Source organism: Heptranchias perlo, chromosome 34 (genome assembly GCF_035084215.1).
Source record: "Heptranchias perlo isolate sHepPer1 chromosome 34, sHepPer1.hap1, whole genome shotgun sequence".
Taxonomy (NCBI): Eukaryota; Metazoa; Chordata; class Chondrichthyes; order Hexanchiformes; family Hexanchidae; genus Heptranchias; species Heptranchias perlo.
Window position 1 is genome coordinate 12,675,652 of NC_090358.1, and position 25,858 is coordinate 12,701,509.

General features: G+C 41.6%; 1 protein-coding gene across 1 annotated transcript in view; it reads left to right on the top strand.

Annotated features, from left to right (window-relative positions):
- Positions 1–24,698: 24,698 nt before the first annotated feature.
- The window catches only part of tnfaip8l3 (tumor necrosis factor, alpha-induced protein 8-like 3), a 56,838-nt gene continuing 55,678 nt past the window's right edge, over positions 24,699–25,858 (top strand). The window contains exon 1 of the mRNA XM_067971160.1: positions 24,699–24,890. Within this exon, the coding sequence (XP_067827261.1) occupies positions 24,845–24,890 (46 nt within the window). The 5' untranslated portion in view covers positions 24,699–24,844. The remainder of the gene's footprint in view (positions 24,891–25,858) is intronic.

Here is a 25,858-nt window from a genome sequence, read left to right on the forward strand (position 1 = left end):
GATTCTATTCTATGTAACCTAGCAACATTGGGGGAAACAAGTGATTGTTATAGGGGAAGCAAGGGGGAGTGGTAAAAGCTTCCTACTCACACCTGGAACACCTACAATGACCACTGCGTACCAGATTATACAGTTGCCAACTTGGATCCCTCCAGCTCAGTATTCAGGCCAGTACCAATTGTTAACATTCATGCAAGTGAATTGAACTCTTCCAGCTACATCCATAACCTACATCATTAGTGCAGCTCCCAGCATGAGAGGAACATAAAAAAATTGTATTTCATTATCTGCTCCCAGGTTTTTTGATTAGGAGGCCAATTCTGCTTTGCTGGATGCCAGGAGAGCAGTGGGAGAACAGGCTCTCTTGCCATTTCCTACTAGGCTGCAATTCTGTAGTCTGCTGCATTTTGTGTGCTAGGTACTTTGTTGCATCTTGGCATCATTAAGACCCCTGTTTTGATGCAAAAATATTTAGATAAATGCCCACCACAATTTTGCAGGAATTGCCTGGGTTTGCTCTTTTTCCATTCTGAAGCAAGGATACCTGCAGCTAAGTTGCAACGTAGGGGTGGCACGGCCAGTAATTGGCAAGATCACTGCCCTCAACTGTTACGCTGATGGATCATTCCCAACTAGCACTGGAATATCCGCTAATGTGCTGCTCACATGGTAAATATGAGACTTATGTCAGCATGGCTAGCACTTTCATCCCTTTTCCCACTGAACAACATAGCACAGCTCCCCTTTGTTATTACACTTTCCCAAAATACAAGAAATTATGGATGTCCAACCCAATCTGAAGCCCATCCTGGATGTCAGTAAGTGGCCATGTTTGTGCTACAATGGTATGATGTCTGAAACCCTCGAAAAATGCAAGTGTGGCAAGGCTTTCAGCTGTAAGTTGCAGCTTAAATGTGTACCCTGCCTGAAGTACATAAGGCACAACAAGAGACTTGTGAAGTTGTGTGAAGACATGGCATGGGTGAACAGTAAATGTGGAACAGGTTGAGGGGCAACATTTTGTGGCATTAAGTCTTTGGCCATTTACCTGGTACATGATACTGTCGGGTAACCTTGCATTGCCAGGTTCCTTAAAATATGCTGTCTTTTCCTGCATCTGTTCCTGCGTCCAGCAGATATAGTGTTCAGGCAGGATTTAATTTCTTTGCCAGGCAGAGTACAATGCCATCTTGTGAGGTGGGTGCCCTGGAGTGCCAACAAGCAAACCCTCTTTGCATCGACCTCATATCGCCACACACCAAACAGGGTTGGGGGCTGTGCTACACTGCCACTTGCCCACCGCCTCTGTTTTGTGCCTCAACATTGAGCTCCTCCTGTTCACTTGTATTTTCCTGCCACTACTATACGCTCTCCACACAGCCTTTGAAAAATCTGATACATATTTTAAAACTATTTTTAGTCTTTCCTAAAGTTTGGAGACTCACCACCTACTCTCATTCCACGCAGCCTTTAAGTGGGCATATCCCTTTAAATTTTCCCAATAGCCATTAAGAACCATTGAGTCACAATCCATCAGTGTGCCCCCAGTGCCTGAGTCAATGTGTGCGGGGAGCAAATTCTAATAATTAAAATGACTCGAACTTGAACAGGTCAGCTCAGTATGCTAATGGCACAAGGAGCCACTCAAGGAGCAGCAATTCTGCTACTACTGCAGTGAGACCGCAGAATTGGTCCTGTGCGTCAAATATAGCCGAGAAACACTGAACCTTTTACAAAAAACTCAGAGAGCTAATGTGCAAAATGTGCAAAACATGCACGCTGAGAACGAGGTTAAAACGAGACAGGTTTTATATATACATACACCACAATTTTGCACTTCCACCAAAAACTGTACCAGAAACAAGGTACTGCCAGCGCAAGGCTAGCACAATGAATGCACGGCATGCAATTTTCTGAAGCACCAACAGTAATTTGATGTTCTCGATTGGTCCCTCCGTCAGAAGAGACTACACAATGCAGCCACTTTATCTCACACATTTGCCCATAAATCATCCTGACACGACGGGCTTGATTTCCACACCTGAGGCAGACAAAAATGTTATGATTGATAAAGGCTTTCTTCACCCTCCCTCTCCTTCAGCCTCCATTTAACACTGCTGAATTCCCTAAAACTCTAGCAGGCAGCATAAAACATGTAAAGCTGGAAAGTTAACACTTCCAGTGGCTTTTTCAGGGTTTTTTAAAATTGTTGCAAAGCTATTAAGTGACATTTTCATTCTTCCGTGTTTGTTTTTTGGTATGAGGGGGTTAAATATTCTCCTGAAGCTTGAGGGTAAAGCACTGGTGACTGTCACGAATCCACACACAGATCGTCTTTGCATCTATCTGCCTTTGTTTTTTTCGCTCTTCTCTTCTGTCATGAAGGTGCTGACTCAGGGACTGCAACCCTCCAGTAACTTGCCTAACAGAGACATATGGTTGTTCGCAGCTATTTAACTGAGGGGAAATGTCACAGCTGAACCTGATCTTGTCCTCACCTAATGTCCACCTGCGTGTACTTTCCAGCACAAATAACTGGAAGGGCATTAATTGTGGCAAGCTTGGCATATGTTTTCCATTCCCTCAGCCAGAGGGATTGTTGTCAATTGAAGAGCATCAACTACTGCCCGAACTGATCAGCTAACTCAGTACATGCCAGTGAATGAACACAAGTACAACACCATATTGTGCATTTCCCTGGATTACTACCTGAGCCACGCGCAAATTGGCATAGGGACAAACGGATCAGAGAGTTAAATGCATGGCTCAAAGTGTGGTGTGGGAGAGGAGTTTTGAGTCATGGGGCACTAGCACCTGTACTGGGGAAAGAGGGAGCTGTTCCGTTGGGACGAGCTCCACTTAAACCGGGCTGGGGCCAGCGTCCTGGCGAATCGAATAACCAGGGCTGTAGATAGGGCTTTAAACTAAAAAGGGGGGGGGGGGGAGGGGAGGGGGTCAGGTGAGGGGAAATTTAGAAATCTAATGAGAAAAGTTAGAGCAGTGTAGTGATTTGGATAAAGATAAGCAGAGTGTGGCAGGAAAGGACAGAGAGTTTACCAATAATAGTGCATCAGCAAGTAAGGTCAAAGCAGGACAAAATGGTAAAAAGGCAAAACTAAAGGCTGTTTATCTGAATGCACAGAGCATTCGTAACAGGATAGATGAATTAGTTGCACAAATTGACATAAATGGATTTGATCTAATAACAATTACAGAGACATGGTTGCAAAATGACCAAGGTTGGGAACTAAATATTCCAGGGTACATGATGTTTAGAAAAGAGAGGCAGAATGGAAAGGGAGGGGGTGTAGCCCTAATAATAAAGGATGACATAAGGACAGTGCCAACCCGCCTATTTCCGGTTTTCAATGGGCCGGGACAAGGGGTGGGCAACCAATCCGCTCCCAGGAGGCGGGTTGGTGACTGAAACCTTTCAAGGAGGCTGTGGGCCACCATTTTTGCAGGTTTTACAATTTCAGCCCCTGGGGGCCAGGATTCTCGGGCCTTCTCCTTCAAGCCATGTGAAAGGAGGTGACAAGGCTCTAAACTGCTGGTAAGTGCCTTTCTGGCACAGCTTGTGGGCCCGGAGGAGTAGGAGTGCTTCCCCCAGGCCCAACAAGCCTACCTGCAGCGACCCCCCCCCCCCAATGATCTCAGACCCCCACGATGACCTCCGACCCCCCCTAACAATCATGGACCCCTGCGATGACCCCCGGTCCTGATACCACCCCCCTGTGACTGACCCCCGATCCCTCCCCCCATGACTGACTCCCCCGCGCCGTGACCTCCATGCCCACCAATGCCCCCATGCCCCCCGTGCCCCCCATGCCCCCCCCCGTCCATACAATCAAAGACTTACCTGAAGACTTACCTGAACACATCCTCTCCCTGGCTGCTCTCCCGTCTGACCTGTCAATCAGGCCGGTCAGTCGGATGGCAAACCCTCAAAACAAGAAAGGCATCCTTACGTCAAAATCATAAGGACGTCTGGTAAACCCTTACTTCCAGGTTTCCCGTCTGCAATTTGAGCCCCCGCCCCCTTCCCAGCTCACGGTCAAAATCATGCCCAAAGAGTCTGCAAAGGGATATAGACAGGTTAAGTGAGTGGGCAAGAAGGTGGCAGATGGAGTATAATGTGGGGAAATGTGAGGTTATTCACTTTGGTACGAAGAATAGAAAAACAGAATATTTTTTAAATGGTGAGAAACTAATAAATGTTGGTGTTCAAAGAGACTGGGTGTCCTCGAACAAGAAACATAAAAAGTTAGCATGCAGGTACAGCAAGCAATTAGGAAAGCAAATGGCATGTTGGCCTTTATTGCAAGGGGATTGGAGTACCAGAGTAAGGAAGTCTTACTACAATTGTACAGGGCTTTGGTGAGACCTCACCTGGAGTACTGCGTACAGTTTTGGTCTCTTTATCTAAGGAAGGATATACTTGCCTTAGAGGCGGTGCAATGAAGGTTCACTAGATTAATTCCTGGGATGAGAGGGTTGTAGAATGGGCCTATACTCTCTGGAGTTTAGAAGAATGAGGGGAGATCTCATTGAAACATGTAAGATTCTGAGGGGGCTTGACAGGGTAGATGCTGAGAAGTTGTTTCCCCTGGCTGGGGAGTCTAGAACTAGGGGGCATAGTCGCAGGATAAAGGGTCAGCCATTTAAGACTGAGATGAGGAGGAATTTCTTCACCCAGAGGGTTGTGAATCTTTGGAATTCTCTGCCCCAGAGGGCTGTGGATGCTGTGTCATTGAGTATATTCAATTGTAAACAATTTTACAAAACCAAGTTATAGTCCAGCAATTTTATTTTAAATTCACAAGCTTTCGGAGGCTTCCTCCTTCGTCAGGTGAACGATGTCACATCGTTCACCTGACGAAGGAGGAAGCCTCCGAAAGCTTGTGAATTTAAAATAAAATTGCTGGACTATAACTTGGTGTTGTAAAATTGTTTACAATTGTCAACCCCAGTCCATCACCGGCATCTCCACATCATGAGTATATTCAAGGCTGAGATAGGTAGATTTTCTAGGGGAATCAAGGGATTTTGGGATTGGGCAGGAAAGTGCAGTTGAGGTCAAAGATCAGTCATGATCTGATTGAATGGCGAAGCAGGCTCAAGGGGCTGTATGGTCTACTCCTGCTACTATTTCTTATGTTCTTATTTACCCAGTGACCCAAAGGGGGCCTCTTTACTTAATCTTTTACTCACACGTGGTACATTTTGCAAGTTAATTTACACTTGAGTTGGCTGTGGGCTTGCCGAACAGCTAAGTACTGGTCTTTCATAATTTAAATCTGGTTTTTTCCTCAAGCACCACAATGATCCTTTTTTTTATATATATATTCATTCTCAGGATATGGACATGGCTGGCAAGGCCAGCATTAATTGCCCATCTCAAGTTGTCCTTGAGCAAGTGATGGTGGACCTTCTTCTTGAACCGCTGCAGTCCATGTGGTGAAGGCACTCCTACAGTGCCATTAGGTAGGGAGATCCAGGTATTTGACCCAGCGATGATGAAGGAACGGCGATACACGTCCAAGTCGGGATGGTATGTGACTTGGAGGGGAACATGCAGGTGGTGGTGTTCCCGTGCACCTGCTTCCTTTGTCCTTCTAGGTGGCAGAGGTCTTGAGTTTGGGAGATGCTGCTGAAGAAGCCTTAGCAGCTTGCTGCAGTGCATCCTGTAGATAACACACACTGCAGGCACGGTACGTCAGTGGTGGAGGGAATGGATGTTTAAGGCGGTGGATGGGGTGCCAATCAAGCTGACCGCTTTGTCCTGGATAGTGTCGAGCTTCTGAAGTGTTGTTGCAGCTGCACCCATAAATTTATTCCTGATAATCAATTCTAGTATTGATGTGAAAATAATGAGTCTGTTGTTGTCTGGATCTATTTGTCATCCTTTCTTGAACATGAGCATCACACTATTAGCATATTTCACAAACTGCTCCCAGTTTCCAAGAATAACCACCGTCCAAAGAAAGTCATAGAAAGCATCACCGAAACCTTGGCAAGGAACTAGCACAAACTGCTCTTCATAGGTCCCAAAAAAAATCAATAACAAAGAGCCAACACAAGCTGACATTCAAACTCTGTAAGAAACAAACAGAGCTGCCCACAAACTGCCAGTCAATTGGAGCATATATTTTTTTTAATTAAAGAAGGGTAGGAGGAAGGGAGAAGCCAGAGAAGGAAAAATAAATAAATAGCACAGTCTGTAAAGTGTAGGAAATCAGTATAGGCAAGGGAACTGGAAATACATCCCACCACTACAAAACTCTTAAAAAAAACAAGGAGAAAAACAGAGAAAAACATAACTCCCACTCCCACAAGTCAGGTGATTTAAAAAAATGTTGACCTCAGATGTGTTATCTATAGAAAAAGATTTGTGTCCCTGTCCATTATCTTTTTGTATCGGCCATTTTGAGAGAGCTGACTGGTTGATAAGAAGCATGTGGTACGATCGGTCATGTGGTTAGTGGGCACCCTACACTGTTTGTGACGAAGTGAAGTAGCTGCTACAGGTGTATCCCGACGACACTGAGAACTGAAGTAACTGTTCCTCTCCCCATTCCCTATACTGCGGATTAATAACAATTGCAAACTATTTACAATAGATTCTCCAAATTATGATGGGAAATTACCAATAATTTTACCTTACTGCTGATTTCTCTATAGATAACTGTAGAAAACAAAATGTCACTTCCAGCTGCATCTAAAATATTCCTGGCAGGAGTGCACGCTCCCCCTTTTGACCCGGGTCTGACAGGAGCAGGCGACTCTTGGGAAGACTCAGTGTGGAGGGCCACCTTGCAGAAGGAGATGCAAGGAGCAGGACCACCTCACAGTGGGACTCTTAGGAAATGGGACTGTCTCACAGCAGCAAAAGGGATCTTGTCAACACACACCTCGTTCAACCCAGGTGCTGACTGTCCACGCACAGCAACTGTCTGGGAGTGTCGTTCAATGGCACTGCTTTCATGATCCGTGCTTTAAGTGTCTGCCAACTTTTTGCGTGGCAACATCTGGAGGGGACAGGGACTGATGAATTTCTCCACTCTCTGCTTCCTTTAGACATAAATTAATAGTTGGAGCATCGGCCATGCAATTTTTTTTGTCCCCAAGCAATGCCACAAAAGGTTAATTAGTTTATCAATGTGATTATGGAGACAATGTAGAAACAATTGAATAACCACCAACCCAAGATTTGCACTGGAGAGTCATTTTGAGGTATATAGTAAAAGGCTTAGATTTTAACACACTGGGAATCAAACCCTGGGTGGCTGTGTGAAAGTTAGGAATGCAAACGAATTAATCCTATAGGAGCCCTGGTGAGACCTCAGTCCTGACACTAGCAGGACTAAAATTGCAGTTGTTGATTGGTCACTGGTGACCAACTGGTCAGGTTCAGCTTCATCTAATCAATAAAACTTCGCCTGCACATCCTGACAGTGCTTCGGTCACTTATTTTCAATTATGCTCTGCATAGTTGTATGAATCAATATTATAAGAGCAATGAACCACATCCCAAGGGCCTGCACTTGCCAGCTCTGCCAGTCCCCACATTATTTTGGCACTGCAACATTTCCTGCAAATGATGACAGGAACCACTATTTCAGGTAGACCCAGGCATGCTCATGTCAACACCGCACCCTGCCCCCTTCCCCCTCTAGTGCCACCAGGTTGTCCCATTATAGATTAGCATTTGCCTATATTATCCAGCACCAGGCAGCCCCCTGCTGCCAATGTAGAACAAATAGGCACAACCAAAACAGAAGTAAAGATACACTAAAAATAATAAAGGACCAGACATTAGCAACATTCTTGGATAAATTAATAGGAGTGATGGGGATTTAATGTTAAAAACAACACAAATTTGCAATATATGCTGGAAGGAAGAGAGTTTATCAAAAAAAGATACAGTCAATTTTCATCATAACATTAAAAACGGAGATAAGTTTAATTGTGAAAATTGCAGAAGAATCAGTCTAATCAGGTATGCAAGTGAAATTCTGCTGATTCTCAAAAGGCGTGGCAGGATGCACTTCAGAAAAACCTTAAATATTAACTCACCAACATCCTGAAGACATTTTACCAATAAAGAATTGCATTAGTATAGGCCCTTATCATATCGCTCAGAAATACATCTCAAAGCTCTTCATGTACAATAAATTACTTTTGTTGAAGTGCACTGACTGTTGCTACAGAGGCAAATGCAGCATCCATTTTGCACACAAGATCTCACAAATGGCAATCAGTGGATCTGTATTTAAAGCTATTGGTTGAGGAAGGAATGTCACCCAGGACATTGGGAAAAACAAATTCTTGCAATGTACCATTAGATCTTTAACATCCAACTGAACTAACAAAATAGGATGTGTGATCCAAAATGACTGCACCTCCAACAATGCAATGAAGTGTCGCCAATTATGTGGTCATGTCCTGGATTGGGATTGAGCCTGGAACTTTGTGACTCAGAAGCATGTGCAATATCTACAGGGTCAAGCTGACACGCAAAGTTTAGTGGCAGTCATTGGAGAGCTCACTAATTGCTATATGGGAGCATATAGGGATTTAGACTGTGGTTTTAAGAAACATGATTAGGCTTTTAAAAGCAATATGTGTCACACTATTTAAGTCAATAAATAAAAAGTTCGATTATCAAAAACAGGACCAGGGAGATAAAAACAAAATGCTTTATTCTAATCAACGACAACAACAACTTGCATTTATTTGGCGCCTTTGACGTAGTAAAATGTCCCAAGGCGCTTCATAAGAGCATTATCAAACAAATAACATTTGAGCTTCAATGTAACCTTTGACGGTTATCACTTATATAATTTTCTTACATCATATAAAAGGAAAAAAATTGTAGGGCTATGGGGATAGGGAGGGGCAGTGGGACTATCTGGATTGCTCTTGCATAGAGCCAGCATGAACTCGATGGGTCGAATGGCCTCCTTCCATGCTGTAACCTTTCTATGATTCTATGATTCATAGAGAACCTGTTGCTAATCTTTGAACATTTTCTGCCTGTTCTTTTAATTTGCTTTATGCTGATATCAAATATGCAATAAGACTGGTAAATATTCGTTAATATTAAACATACTTCCGAAGTAAATTTAAGGTGACTGGTTGCAAAAAGCTGATGGAATAGAAACATCTTGTTACCTTCAAAGAAACCATCAGCCACTGCATAAGCTCCAGTTGACATTAAGATATATTAATTATGAATATTGTAGTAAACCCCTGTTGTTTTTTCTTTACTTAATGAATTCTATACAGTCAAAATGACTGCAACTGAAAACATATTGGCCCAGAATTTGCTGGAGTGGGGCTTCTCGCAGCCGGTCCTGTTAGTTAGACTTTCTCCCTCAACCTTCAGCTCAAAAATTTGTTGCACCACAAATTGCTGGAAGTGTGAACAGATAGTGATGCAGTGAGGGCAATGGGACATCTGGGACCTTAGTGAACGACGGGACCAACAGTCTATTTCCTTAACCGATGAGATTTAAGGATATAGAAAGAAACAGGAATGACAGAGAACAAACTAGGGTGAATTAGAGTCAAATTGGATACAGAAAAATAAATAAATAGAGGGCAAGAAAGATTGGATTAAGAAAGAGAGAAAAAAGACAGAAAGGAAAAGTAAGAAAAACATTTTAAAATTTTAAATTTTAAAAATCTCTAAGAACAATTTACTACCTGTAGGAATGAGACTCCACGGTTTCAATTATTCCCTTTCTGGCATTGCTGAACCATAAATCTCATCATTAAAAGGGTCCTAATGCTGTTAAGTACCAGCCCTAACTTTCTGTGGAGAGTTTAATTCGGATTTACTGAGCAAATGCAGCAATTTCTTGAAACTCACAGGGAGGTTGAGGGCGAGCTGCCGTTTTCACAAGGCTAACAGAGTAAATCATCCAGCAATTTTTGGCGATTTGCAACTCATGGGGTATTTCGCCACAAACTGCTGGACGATTTACACATTAACAATGGTGAGCACATTAAACTCGCCATTATTTTGGTAGCAAAATTTGGGCCATTCTTATCTGTGCTGACTTACATCTATTAATTTTGCGCAATAGCCGAGCTATTTCGTTTTCTTGTTATTATGTACTGGATACACCCATCCATTTTGTAAAGTGAAGGACGTTCTCTTCCATTAGATAGTCCCAATAAATATTAGGGCATCAACTGATGATATTAACCTGTTACAGTTTCAGATATTTTATAGAATTGGTTTCTCTCCACAGTTGCACAGCGGCTCTTATAAATAGACTTTATCCACTACAATCGGGAAGCTGGATCTTTTCAGTGATCTGCCTCTAAGGAGTTCTGAGGCCTGAGGAGCAATAGTTACCCAACTCGCAGCAATCTTCTTACTGGATTAAACAGTCTCATGCTGCACCCCACTGTCACTTTGGAATGACGGAAATTAAATTCAGACTGGGTTTTACAGGCTTAAACAATTAATATTTATTTATAATGAAATATTGATTTGAAGCACTATGGTTCAGCAGATACTAGGAGTTGGCCTGTAAATTGCTCCAAGCTGTGAACCAGCAGTGGTCTCCACTCATTAGATTTAAATTCACCCACTAAGTTACCGCATTCTTTTTGGCGGCAACTCCCTTGAACTGCGACTTCAAAAAACATCAGCGTTCTTTCCCGGGCTGTGTGAGTGGTGAAAGGATCGCTGAGGCCCCTCAACCAATCAGCTTGAAGCAAGCCATGCTGTGAGAACCAGGAAGTGCAGTTCATTCACAAACCGCGCAAACTAAAAACCTGGATGTGTCTGATAAAGTATTATAAAAGACTTACCACGCTGTTAAAACCTAAAAAACTCAGCATACCTATTTTGTGGCGAGAGTAGTTTGTTTCCAGCTGGGCAGGAGATCAAGTTGGCACTGGTCCATTGATTGCAGTTGGCGATATCCCTTTAAGGCGAAGCTGTCACATCGCCGGAGAACCAGGAAGACCAAGTTTCAGATTTCTGTGTGGTCGTTGGAACTTGCTCTTCCTTTTCACCCTTAATAATGGTGGGCACTGTTAGGCTCACCAATATTTTAAAAGCAATTTCTGGCCCAATGTTTTTTAAAAGCAAATTCCATCTATTTTTGTCCTCTCATACCATTTTTGGTTTCAGTGTATTGATTTAAATTGGTAATGTAATGTAACGTAACCTCCAGACTTGGAACAGGATGAAGGACTTTGTCTGACCAGATACCTGGGCTCATAAGATATTGCTGAACTGAACAACCTCCCTCTTTTAACCTATTCATTTTTTTGAAGTCAGATTTTCAACCAAATGTAGTGATGTTACATTCAAATATTAAAGTTGACAATATAATATAGAATACGTGATGAATAACACAAGTTACAACATGTGGAACTCAACAGGATTCACATAACCCAATTGGCAGGAAGCTGCTTTTATGCCTGATTTGCATCTAAATCATAATATTCTAAGGTGTAATAGAACATTCACAAAGGACAATCATTTTGTTCATATTGATTACAAGAAACTTCTGCTATTTACATAGATGCAACCATTGGCAATTTAAAACAGCAACTTATCTGCTCATTAGAAATGAAACAAAGCAAAGTTTGAATTTTGTAACAGGTGCCAAAGGCAAATGAAAAATGGAAAGACCAATTTCATTCTCTTTGCTAGTTCTTGAAAACTCACAAAAAGTCTAACTTCAATAATAATTATTTAGGAGCTTAATAAAATTCATGACTGAGGTTCTCATTTTACAAACTTCAAAATGTATTTCTAAATGATTTAATAGGCTACACTCGTTAATGCAGTCCAACTTTGGGACAATACATCAAGATTGCTAGCTTTTAAATTATTTTTATTACTGTATTTTGATTCATGTAATTTAATCTTCAAGTCATACCTCCTCAAGAACAGCTGCTATTCTTTTTTAACTGATTCATTAATGTGTCAGATTTATTACTGCTAGACCACTAGTGGCAATGCCTTAATGCCAGTCAAAGGCCTTCCTCTTCTAGGGTGTGTTCAATCCCTCTTGTTAGTCTTATTTGCATAAATGTTCAAACAATTTACATGAGTAGACTTACTAATTTGAATCAAATCCATTTGACAACAAAATGGAGTTTATACTAATGGAAACTTTTACTCAGTTAGCAATTCTTTCTGCACCATTGAACTACACAGTTGGATAAAAGGAATGGATTGAGTGTCACGTGGATGTTCCCATTAAGGTGATTCTAGTGTACATCATGATTATCTGCAAAAAAAGTGAACAAAGTCAAACCCCACTTCAATGTGTACTAAAATGCACAGAAACCATGATGAATGGTTTGAAGTTAAGGAATCCTTAAGGTTTAATCCTCCCAAAAGAATTAAGGAAAAATGAGTGCCAGAGCTGCTTCCAGCTATCTTTTCTGAAGTTAATGATCCCTTTAAGTAGTGCAGGAAATGGTTGCCTCCTGACCAGTACCACCCACGGGTTGAGGAAGTAGTGGTGGCACCGATGATTCACATGAAAATGGAGTTAAGGTCTTAACTGTGTCATTTGACCCCTATTTACAAATATTAATTAGGTCCCCACCTGTTTCTGGATTAGAACGGACGGACTTCAAGCATTTAAATAGCAGGACTTTTTTTTGGTTGCAAGTTTTGTCCCACTATCACCCCGGTTACAGGCGAAAACAAGATGGCAGCAAGTCAAGAATTTATAGCTCCAATTATCCAATTCATGCTTGCTGGCAGTGGAGCCGTGCAAAATTACTCTGATTGTATAAACACTATTTTATCAATCTGAATTATACAGAGTTTTAAAAGCCTATAAAAACTATCAAAGTATTGTGTAAAAACAATTGTACTACACACTTTTCTAAGTCTTAGTTCATCTTGCATCAAATAAACATGCCAATGATTAAAGATGTTTAAACAGACTGGAATTGATTCAAGCAATTTGAATTAGCCAGTCTGATCTTGGCACTTGATACTTTCCAATCTGTAACACAATGGCCTCACTTTCATGAACAGTGCTGTTGTGCAATGTACAGTCATCACTAATTTTGTCACAAGAATGAGTCTCCTTTACATGAAGAACTAAAAATAAAAGACACAGCAATTCCTGAAGCACGCAGTGAGCGTGGGGAAGGAAATAGCACCTTTTTAAAGAAAAAAACTTATTGCCTCCAAATTTTCAGAGAGTTTAACTAAAAAAAAGTACATGTAAGCAAGAATTTCTGGCCTACAATGCAAAAAGTCCTGATGCTCCAGAATCTTCAAACAGGCTTTCACTTGTTCTATTCTTTCAATGGAGTGAAAGCATGTGTAAGAAGTTGCTGGTTGGGCAATGATGTGTCTACAGGTTAATCAAATATTTGCTTAGGTAACAACTTAACTCCTGGTATTGAACTGCACAACTGGATAAAGGGAATGTGTTAGCACTCCACTGAATAAAACAAAGTAGTACATATTATACTGGCTTTGGTATTTATCTCATTTTTTTTTAACTGATTTTTAAAGCAGTATCTGGACACAAGTTTATTAGCAGCAGAATCACTCTGATAATAAAGTGAATCTATCACCCGCAACCTCCGACATTTCTATATGTTGAAAAAAAAATACAAAAAGCAAAGATATTCAGCTGAGCTAGTGTTGCAGCTGCGACCCTATAATCCCAAGAGCGTTAACCAATTTCCCTCAAAGTGTGCGGTATAACAACAGACAGCAGGAGTACACTGCCAGGTTTGTTATGATACTTGGCCCTAAATGACCACCCATTGCAACAGGGCTGGCCATTTCAAGTTGGACCTAGCATTGTTTCCCACTTAGTTGCAAAACCACCATCGACAGGGCGGAGCTGCCGGCGATCCATACTTACTCCATTTATTTTAATGGAAGTCACAACTTTGAACTGGTCTGGGAGCTGATCTGGAGCTACTTAACTCTAGAAACTTACAAGTTTCCGTAAGTTGGAAACTGCTGCGTACTGAGTATGGTAAGAATACCATACTCTCCTAGTATCTTGCAGAATACTTTCTCAGAAGATTAAGTGGGTGAGGTAAAGACCATGGAAGAGTGGATTGTATATGGCCTGTGGAAGGAACTGGATTAAGATGGAGAGTTAACTGCCCTTTTACTGCTCACTCTTTCATAAATTCTTATATCGCTACAATTTGTTCCCCTTTCCATGTCATAATAGCTCTACAAAGCATTTGTTTACTTGATCATTCTGCAACGACAGCGAAGGCAAAACTACTTTGGATTAGGGAGGGCTGTTAAATGTGTAAAAGTGCCCCTCTCCACTGAATTGGTGGAACTGTCCCACGAGAAAGCACAAGCTCACAGTCTCTTAACTCTTTACTACAAGAAGAATTCTCAAAGTTTCATGCCTTCAGCTACCTGGAAAAGGGAACATCTTCCCTTGCATTTCTTATGCTATGTACTGAGTTTCACATAAAACTCAGCGCATTAGTAAACAAGGATAATAATAATTAAGGCCAGAAAAATATGGGCATAATCACATAATTTGAATCTGAAAATATTTAATGCCCCATAATACTTTGTACTAAAAATGCAAATTGACTTATACAATAAGACAGACTTGCATGACCTCAGAACATCCCAAAGTGCTTTACAACCAATGAAGTACTTTTGAAGTGTAGTCACTGTTGTAATGTAGGAAACGCAGCAGCCAATTTGCACATAGTAAGGTCCCACAAACAGCAATGTGATAATGACCAGATAGTCTATTTTAATGATGTTGGTTGAGGGATAAATATTGGCCAGGACACCGGGGAGAACTCCCCTATTCTTCTATGAATAGTGCTATGGAATCTTCTACATCCACCTGGGACAGGACCTCGGTTTGATGTCTCACCCAAAAGACCTGCAACAGTGCAGCACTCCCTCAGTACTGCACTGGAGTGTCAGTGTGGATTTTGTGCTCAAGTCTCTGGAGTGGGAACTTGAACCCACAACCTTCTGACTCAAAGGCAAGAGTGCTACCAGCTGAGCCACAGCTGACACAATTAGCATAAATGAGTTGCCATGATAATATGTTATGCATTACTTAGCATTAAACAGCTCATCCTCTGACTCTGTGTGAGGAACACAACGGGAGATCCACTGGTGTGTATATAGATTGTGAACCCAGTACGTGTCCATCACACTTCAGATATCACATTTCAGACTTCAAAGTGTCAAACGTGTTAAAAAAATCCAGTCATTTCCTCCTGTTTTTCTTTTTTCTGACCTTGACAACCTAACTTCTCCCCTAGGGCAGGAGCTAGGGATTTACAAAAAGCTTCCAATCAACTGAATTAGCCTCTAGTTAACTTCAGAACCTACTTAGACCAGATCTCCACAAGGAGTACCTGAGCAGTGGTCTTTAAGGGACAGATCAGGTTAAACACAGCTCGATCCTTACAACTACACACCACAACCGTACTCCAGACCCTAGACTACTACTGACCAATGCCACAGATGATCAGTTAATACATCCATATATACACCCACACATGATCTTAAAAGTCCAAAGTGTATCTCATGAGCAAAATGTGTATTGCATGTATTTGGTGATTCACTACATCTGAACTTACTGTGAAGTTAACATATGTAAAATAAAACATCCAAGTTTTGTTGATGTTCGTTGCCAGGAATGACGGAAAGAATGGAAAAAAAGCAGTGAGTCTATTTAATTTCTTAAATTGTATTTAAAGAAACGCAGGGAAAGATTTAACTATCACCTGAACCCACTCTTATATAAAAGAAAATTAACTGACACAGATGGCATGCAACATTGAGTAATAATGTGAAGTCATCCCACCAAAGAAAATCTCACAGGAAATGAACAGCGCTCGAGAATCCAATAAATGTATGATAGCACTTGGTGGGGATTTGTTTGTACTTTACACACTGTAATATGAAGGAACACCTAAGAGCAAACTAATGAAAGGGGGAGGGGACGTGACATCAGATAACAGGTCCATGTAGATGGTGCTGTCCTTTTGGGCAAATAAATGGACATGGAAATAGCGCATTGGTCAGCTTCAGAACAATGGAAAAAGCCCTGGGGAGATGGAATTGCAGGATCCAGCACTTTAGTGGAGCTGCAGCACGAGGATTATTAGGTTATTTTTAAACATGTGCTACAAAAAAAAACATGGTTTAAGCTGGAATGTGGGCTGTTGAGCCTGCTCATGTATATTTTTTCCATTTTCGGGGATGCTTTATATTAATTATACCGATTGCAGTTGGTAAAATCTGTATCCACTTAAATGAGACAATAATTAGAGATTCAGTCTGCAGTTCTGTATGACCAAGGGGGTTTGGAGCTGGTTTTAATTTCACGATTCAGCAATGCTATTGCAAAATGAAATCAGACTGTTAATGAACTTACAAGGGCTTTCAAAACCAGACTGATATGGAAGCTGTGCCCGTGGTTTCAAGATAGAGGAGGCCAGGGAGGTTCTGTACAGTCACTTCTCCTACATTCTGGTTCATATTCTGCTAGAGAAGAGACAAACTTTAAGCATCTTCTACATTCCTCCTTTCACCTTGTGTGAGTAATCTGTTTGCTTTTCCTCCACCTTGAATGTCAATTTTAAAGTGCCCAGCGCTCAGTAATAGTGATGATATATATGTGCAAAACATCAGTTAGGTCACATTTAAAGTACTCTATGCAGTTTTATGTAACCCATTTTAGAAAGGGCATTAAAGCCATTTAGAGTGTACAGTATAGGTTCACCAGGATGATGCCAAGGATGGGAAACTAGTTATAAAGAGAGACTTGAGATACTGGGACGATTTCCTCTGGAGCGGAGAAGGCTAACAGGAGATTTAATAGAATGTTTTTTTTAAGTTATGAAGGATAGAGTGACTAGGGAAAGACTATTTCCTCTGGTTGGGGAGTTAGTGATGGGGGGTCATCAATTTAAAATTGTCATTAAGAGAGTAAGGAGACAGATTACAGAAAGTTGTTTACACAGAGGGTTGTTAGAGCATGGAATGCTTTGCCACAGGGAGTGTTGAGGGTGAGGCCATTTAATCTTTTAAGGGAAAATTGGATAAATATTTGAAGCAGAGAAAGATATAGGGCTATGGAAAGAAAGCAAAGCAGTGGGATTACTCTAGCAAAGACCTAGCACAGTCACAATGGGCTGAATGACCTCCATCTGCACTGTAAACTTGTATGTTTCTATGGTTTTAACTTTTCCTTGAATAGTGCCATGGAATCTTCAACGTTCACCTGAATAAGTAATCAGGGCTTTGGTTTAATGTGTCATCGGAAAGATGGTAAATAAACTGAACAAATCCTTTGGCTCACCCTTTCAGATTGCAGCGCTGTTTCTACACCAAAATCAAAACTGTAGGAAGATCACAATTTGTTTATTCTAATCACATCATGAAGCGGAAAACAGCGTTAGACATTAACAGTTTTCTAATGGAATACTTAATTAACAAATAGGGCAAGATTTTAAAACTTGTTTGATAGAGCCGCTGAATTCTGGATGCTCTATTTATAGCTCCCTAAGTATATCAATCTATAAGAGCAGCCTTTGACTGTATGGGGTCCTGCAGATTCCATGCATCCAATTGCCTTTGTCATGCTTGGGGCTGAATGTATAATTGTGTCCAAATTGTCAAAATCTCACAATTACAGATTTTTCAGCCAACTAGTAATTATTCTATTATTATCCATATAAATCCTTGAACACAAATCGTATTACACGCCATGTATACCAGTTAATTTTAATTCTTGTTAACAGTGTATGATTGGGCGAGATAATGTCATGGATTCTATCAGCGCTACGATACAGCCAAAGCTGTCATCACCCTGTATTCTTTCATTCTTACCTGTCCCCTACCCAGTTTGTTCCCCAATCAGAATCATGTGCTGAAACCCCTAGGATATTAGTTATTGTATTAGGGACTGGGTGTACTCATTTTTCACAAATCTGTTATCACCATTGTCACAAAACTGACAAAAAAAGCAGCAGCGCAGGAGCGAAACGGTGCAACAATTAAAATATTGATTGGTTATTCAACAGTCATTGCTGCAAACTCACTTTCTACTAGTTTTAAAAAGTGCAGGAAACACCAGTGATTCAGACGAGTTCAAACCCAGCTGTGTGTACACCCAAGTACCGAATGTGGTCTCATTTGAAAAGTGGACGTGAATCTTCTGTTGGCACAACACCAAATAGAAAATGGAGGTCTACCAGCTACCCTTGAGTTTCAGTACAGGTCTAGTGCTATATGTTTTGGAATCTCTACCAGACTGAACTCAGTCCCTCAGTGCCTCAAATTTAAAATTCTCATCCTCACGTTTAAATCCCTTCATGGCCACACTCCTCATTCTCTGTAACCCCCTCCAGCCCCAAACTCTCCATTCCTCTGGTGCTGGTGTATATCCACCCCCTCCCCCCTCCCCCCTCCCTTAGCTCCATTATTGGCAGCTTCCCTTCAGCCGCCTAGGCCCTACAGTCTTGAATTCCCTCTTTAAAGCCTTCTGTCTTTCCACTTCCCTCTCCTCCTTTAAGACCATCCTTAAAACCCAAGTTTTTGGTTACCTGTCTTATCTCTTTCTTTCTTATCTCTTTCGCTCTCTCTTTCTTTGTCTATTTTTTGATTACACTTCTGTGTATCTCTTTGAGATGTTTTTCTGCATTGCGGGAGTTATATAAATGCAGGTTGTTGATATTACTTATATAAGGTACATATCCACTAGTGACAAACCATTATAATTCCACAAGCACCAAGAGAGGATTTAATCAAATCACATCACGACTAAAATTAGTTCACCACAGAAGCTGCCTCATAACTGCTTACTTAGTATTTGTCAGTAATTATTCAGAAGGTTGTAGGTTCAAGCCCCACTTCAGGACTTGAGCACATAATCTTGTCTGACATTTTAGTGTAATACTGAGGGAGTGCTGCATTGTTAGAGGTGCCATCTTTCAGATGTGACATATGCTGAATTCAGTTGAGACTGCTTCATTGAATCCAGTTAGAAATCAGGTCATTTTAGAATGTGCCATAGATAGGAATGAGTTGAACCGTGCAATCATAGTGAATAAAATGGATGTGTGCTGGTGACTAGTTGATGAACCATATTTGTACCATGACGTGACCAAAATTGCACCATTTTATTATATTGAAAAATGGCTTGATTCAAGTATTTTTCAGTCCATGTGTACTTTATTGATTAGTCCTGCCATAGTGCTAATAATCTGCAATGGGACCAAATATTCTTCTGTGTGCAGGGGACAGCATTTTCGATCGTCCACCGTTAGTTTATCATCATCGGAGTAGTATGTATCTGCAGGTGGAACTACAGCACTGAAGATAGTTGTATGATTATCTTAAACTATTATGATAGCGGGGCAGAGATGTAATCCCTGGTGGTCTTACACTGAATATGCATCCACTTCCTTTACAGAAAACTAAAGGCTGATATTTCTCTCTTAGCTAATTTTAGTAATAAAAAAGTAGACGTTAGTAAAAATTGTTGTAATGTGGATAAAGTGTATTAATTGACTGCTTGTCCATACTTAGTGCTGGCCTTAACATTCCTGCCCCTCCAAAAATAGATTGACAAACACCAGCAAACAGTGAGTAAAAAAAGCTGAAACATGCTTGTTAAAGTCATTAGTAATGAGCTTGTGCATCATTCCCCAGCTGCACAGTCAAATCAAAAAATGGCTCACTCCAACTCAGAGGTGGAATTAGTGAGAGCAAAGAAAGAAATTAGACTTTTTCTGCCCAGAGCCACTGGAGGGCATATCATTGTGAAGCAGGAAGAGAGGGAGACCAGAAGAGCAGAGGGCGTAGGAAATATATCAGAGGCAGCTCCCTGGTCATAGTGGAGGAACAATGCCTGAGAAGACTCAGGCTAACCAGGGAGATTGTGACTCTTGGATCACCAGTTCAGAAAGTCCTAAATGAATAGTCAACTAGCTGTAGTGTCCGACCAGTGTCAGTGAAGGTCATCATTTATGCCACTAGGACTTTTTAGGCACCCAAGGATCACATTTCCCAATCAGAGATTGTTTACATATTTGGAGCTATTTTCCCCAATTTTTGATGAAGGAGGAAAATTAAACCTTCAATGAAAGGTCTAAATCTGAAGGTCCCACCAATCTACTGATGAACACATGTCTGATTCATGGTGATTGGGCTGCAGTATAAGAACATAAGAACATAAGAAATAGAAGCAGGAGTAGGCCAATCGGCCCCTCGAGCCTGCTCCGCCATTCAATCAGATCATGGCTGATCTGATCCTAATCTCAAATCTAAATTCATGTCCAATTTCCTGCCCGCTCCCCGTAACCCCTAATTCCCTTTACTTCTAGGAAACTGTCGATTTCTGTTTTAAATTTATTTAATGATGTAGCTTCCACAGCTTCCTGGGGCAGCAAATTCCACAGACCTACTACCCTCTGAGTGAAGAAGTTTCTCCTCATCTCAGTTTTGAAAGAGCAGCCTCTTATTCTAAGATTATGCCCCCTAGTTCTAGTTTCACCCATCCTTGGGAACATCCTTACCGCATCCACCCAATCAAGCCCCTTCACAATCTTATATGTTTCAATAAGATCGCCTCTCATTCTTCTGAACTCCAATGAGTAGAGTCCCAATCTACTCAACCTCTCCTCATATGTCTGCCCCCTCATTCCCGGGATTAACCGAGTGAACCTTCTTTGTACTGCCTCGAGAGCAAGTATGTGGCAGATTCCTTGCTGTTGCATTGCTACTTTCATCTCATCCTTTGGTTTTATAAGACTGGAATTTTGAGCTTTCTGAAACCGAAAAAACCTGACTGTTAAGCTCTAGTCTGTACTGTGAAGTGTCTGTACTATGAGGTGTCTGTACTATGAGGTGTCTACTGTGGGATGTTTGTATTATGGGGTGTCTGTACTATGGGCGGTTTGTACCATGGGGTGTCTGTACTGTGGGGTGTCAGTACTGGGGGATGTCTGTACTATGGGGTGTCTGTACAGTGGGATGTTTGTACTGTGGGGTGTCAGTAGTGTGGGATGCTTGTACTATGGGATGTTTGTACTATGGGATGTCTGTACTATGGGGTGTCTGCACTGTGAGGTGTCTGTACTGTGGAAGGTTTGTACTATGGGGTGTCTGTGCAGTGGGGTGTTTGTACCATTGGGTGTCTGTACTGTGGGGTGTCTGCACTGTGAGGTGTCTGTACTGTGGGAGGTTTGTACTATGGGGTGTCTGTACAGTGGGATGTCTGTACTGTGGCATGTCTGTACTGTGGCATGTCTGTACTGTGGCATGTCTGTACTGTGGCATGTCTGTACTGTGGCATGTCTGTACTGTGGGGTGTCAGTAGTGTGGGATACCTGTACTATGGGATGTTTGTACTGTGGGATGTCTGTACTGTGGGGTGTCAGTAGTGTGGGATGCTTGTACTATGGGATGTTTGTACTATGGGGTGTCTGTACTATGAGATGCTTGTACTATGGGATGTCTGTACTGTGGGATGTCTGTACTGTAGGATGTCTGTACTGTGGGGTGGTTGTACTATGGGGAGTTTGATTTCAGAACAACTGTAGGTTCTTAACATACCAAAATTTGCAACTAAAGTTTGATGCTCTTTTTTACTACAGGGGAGGTGCAGTGCTGGTTCCTGTCAGCCACTGCAGAATTACTGGAGTTGGGCCAATTATACTGGCTGCTCACATCAGCACCTGCAAGTTTGTAAGACAGCACTGTAACATGCACAATAGAGACTTATACAATGTTCGAATATAAAAACATTTAGGAAACATTTAGTGATCTTGGCCTTGGGGACAAAGAGGGTTTGACATACGCACATGGAGATCCTCACTAACATTTGGTGAATCATTACATCTCTGCAAAACATACCCTTGTAGGTGGTCTCAATTGAAAGTGTTTGCATGGATGATATTAGGGAGTTTGTACTACACTCTAAGTAGCAGTGTAAAACTGCTCTCAAACGTATGGTATAATAATGGAGTATGAATGGGGCTACCTGCTACAGCTCTACAGAATGGCAGTAAGTGAAGTTGCAGACAGCTTTGTATGTATGGGTAGCATGACTTCTCCCTTTCCTCCCATTCTAGCTATTGAGGATCCACATCGATAACCATTAATACCTAATACTTATTATCTAATTTAACCTATCCTAAGGTGCCCATAATGTTCTGTACATATTCATTTTCACTACTGAACAGCCTTGTGCTACAGTTCCCTCAATGGTTTAGTGGGCAGATATTATCACCTGGTGCAGTACTGAGCTACACAGACCAAGGAGGTGCCAGGTTTAATCCTTGGTCTGTCCTGAGTTGGCTGATCTGAGCTGGAATGGCAGTATGGATACTACAGTTAGTCTCGGCACCCCTTAGCGAAGGTGTGAAGCCATCAGCCAGGTTTCCCAGTCCTAATCACTATCCTGTGAGCCCCTTCTGGAAAAGTGCATGTATGTGTTTGTGGACAGGAATGGGTTTGCCTCTGATGCCCCTCCTCCATGGCGCCCGAGCTGCTGACACCTACTGTGCAGACTCAAACATTAAAAATGGCCACTTCGGTAAGGTGCTGGGCAGTGGTTGATCCCTGTAGAATTATAACCAAGCACAAATCTGTGCTTTCAGGAGAGGGGGGACAAAAATTGGAAGAAAAAAGACCGTATGCTATCTGTTTCAGTTTTATCTGCATCAATTTGCCTCAATAGCACATCAGATATGGTTATAGTAATGCCAAAATGTTTAAGATCATTACACCTAGTGGCAAAGGGACTGAAAAATAACATCCTCAAAGCAGCATGTTAAATCAAGACTCTGTTGTTGGCTCTGCTGCAACTTATACTGTATATTCACAGTGGACTTCATCTGTTTGCCACCATCTTGAATATCACCAAACATGAAACTATCAAGCTCCCTCAATGGCTCAGTTCACGTATGCAGTTCTTGGTGTAGCACTCAGCCATATGGAGCAGTCAGGCCTCAGGTTCAATCCCTGATCTCAATTAGTTGATCTCAACCAGGAAGATGATGGAGATGGGACAGAGAAGGTTGCGAGGAGATTTGATAGAGGTATTCAAAATCATGAAGCGTCTAGACAGAGTAGATAGAGAGAAACTGTTCCCATTGGCAGAAGGGTCAAGAACCAGAGGACATAGATTTAAGGTGATTGGCAAAAGAACCAAAGGTGACATGAGGAAAAGCTTTTTTAAGCAGCGAGTGGTTAGGATCTGGAATGCTCTGCCCAAGGGGGTGGTGGAGGCAGATTCAATCATGGCCTTGAAAGGGAACTGGATAAATACTTGAAAGGAAAAAATTTGCAGGGTTACACGGATAGGGCGGGGGAGTGGGACTAGCTGGATTGCTCTTGAATAGAGCCGGCGCGGAATCGATGGACCGAATGGCCTCCTTCTGTGCTGTAACCTTTCTATGCTGCGGTTGACATCAGCGACTCTGAGTTAAGGCATGGTGGGGGGGAAAGAAAGCAGGCAGGGTTCTCCTAATTAGTATCTAGTGAATCTTCCTGAAAAGCACGTGTAAGCAAACGTCAGGTTAGGAGAGAGTCGAGAGTTGCTATGCCTCCTGCAGTCAAACTGTCCAATGATCCTTACTGCCTGGGCTCATGCATGATGAATAGCCATTTGGGTGAGGTATGCAGGTACCCGCTTCAGGATAGGAGAGGAGAAAACTGGGGGGAGAAAATGATGCCATTACAGTAATTAGTCCCAGGAAACTGCAAAGGGTAACATCTCCTCTCTGGTTTTAAAGTAATACCAGAGGTGGAATTGCATGTTAAATTCTGAGAGGACTGCAGGAAAGGGAACTCTTCAATAACACAACTACATTTCAGGTTAGCAGTTAAAAACATAAATGCATCAAATCTCACGATTTTGCATCAGAAACGTCATAGAACCCCCAGCAGAAAAAAAACAGTACTTGGCCCAACATCAAAATAGTGCAGACAGTACCATCTTCCTTCCAAACTTACAGGAAGCCCTGTGTAGCAGTGAACAGACTCTCTCATGAATGATGGCACAGGCAAGGGAAGTGACTCACACGTACCATTTTTTTCTTCAGAGGAGTTCAGTGGAACAAAGCAGTGTGCCAATTTTTTTTGCGGTTTAGATAAATTGAATAGAAAAAACAGACATTAATAGCTTTATATACCGCTGGCCCGACACATGTCCTTCAACCTAAACAATGCCAGATTCTCACCTCTTTCACAGAACCTTATTACACTGCCCCAGTACAATCGACTGCTGTTTTAAAAAATGAATAGCCATTTTGCAGCAAAGAAGGACAGAATCCCACTAATAGTAATTCCAGTGTTATTTCAAAGGCTTGAAAAGAACTATGACTAAAGCTGCTTGCTTTTAACAGTGAGCACTGAACTAATCCAGGGAACAGCTGGACTCCCGAGTCTATCACTTTATTAATCATTTAGTCAGCTTGAAACCTCAATGCGTTATTCCTTTGTGCACCCTGGCTCAATTATTAGAATGCTTATCGGGTTTTTAAAAAATATATAATTCGTGTAAGAGGAACTTAAGCAGTTCTGCTCTTGACATTAGTTTTCTCCGCATCAAGCAGTCCCTTTAGAGAAAGGTCTTCAGTCGGACGTCACAGCCAATCACCCGGCAGTCCAGTCTCTGTGGTGTGTTAGAAAAAAAGAGAGATGATGAGGCAGAACTGGGAGGCACCAGAGCCCAGAGCTGACTCACTTTAGGATCAGTCTGCTTCTAACTTACAGCAGTGGTTCTGTCTGCTCTGCTGTACAGCAGGCGCTGGACTGAAGAGTTCGCTTCAAGTAGCCAGCTACCAGTTAGTAAGGGGAAGGTTTAGAACAAAAATGGATTTAGAATCTGGGGAGCTGAGTGAAGGAGATCTTTCCCCAGGTAAGAAGTTTTTAAATAAAATTTGAAAAAGGACTTTATATATTTTTTATGAAACTATCATCGTGATACCCAGGGCAGTACCTGTTGCATGGCTTTTAATGAGATCACAAGAAAGGTTCGTTTAATAAGCATTCTGTCTTATTCTGTTCTTTGCTTCATTAAGTAAAATGTATATCACTGATGTTCCTAACGTAACAGAAGAATACTCAGAAAAATGCACCCAGCTCCTTCAGAGGAAGCTTTCAGCATAAAACTCCGCTTCCTGTGCAGTCTATTATTTGTGTTTTTCATTTCTTAACTTGTGATTAGCATTTTACGCTGTCCTGAGCGAGTATCTTTCAGACAAGCCAAACATAGATTTTGCACAAATTCATTGTAAGAGGAATCAGACAATATGTGTTGGAGGACTTTTTTTAATATCTACTTTTAAAATTAATTTCTTAAATTGGAAAAACTCCAATTTCTCCAGGAACTGAAAAAAAACTTATTTCCTTTTCACTGCTATTGAGTTCTCTTAACCAAAGGATAAAAGACAAAACCTGTTTAACATTTGCAATAAACTGTTCTTCTTGTGTCTTTGTGTTACAGGCCAAGTTTGGCCTAATAATGTTTTTTAATTCTTTAAAGGGAATCTCAATTCACAACACAGTTTTAGAATAAAGCATCTGTATTGTCAAGCACGTTGGTCTGCACATTGCTGAACAGCAATAAGGAAGTGATAGCTGTGTCCACTTTCTGGGGGAGGGCAAGTAACCAGGAAATACACACGGCCAATATTCAAGTTGTTTTTTTAGGAAGTAGCAAATGTTGGGACCCGTTCCACTCTGCTTTAATGGCCATCTGAAAATGTGCTGATTCCTTTTGGCAAATATCAGGATTTCCTGCCTTTGTAGTAATGAGTAACAGTGTTCAGCAATTAACACCTGCTGTCCTGGGCAGTTGTGACCCCTAGTTAACAATCTCACTCA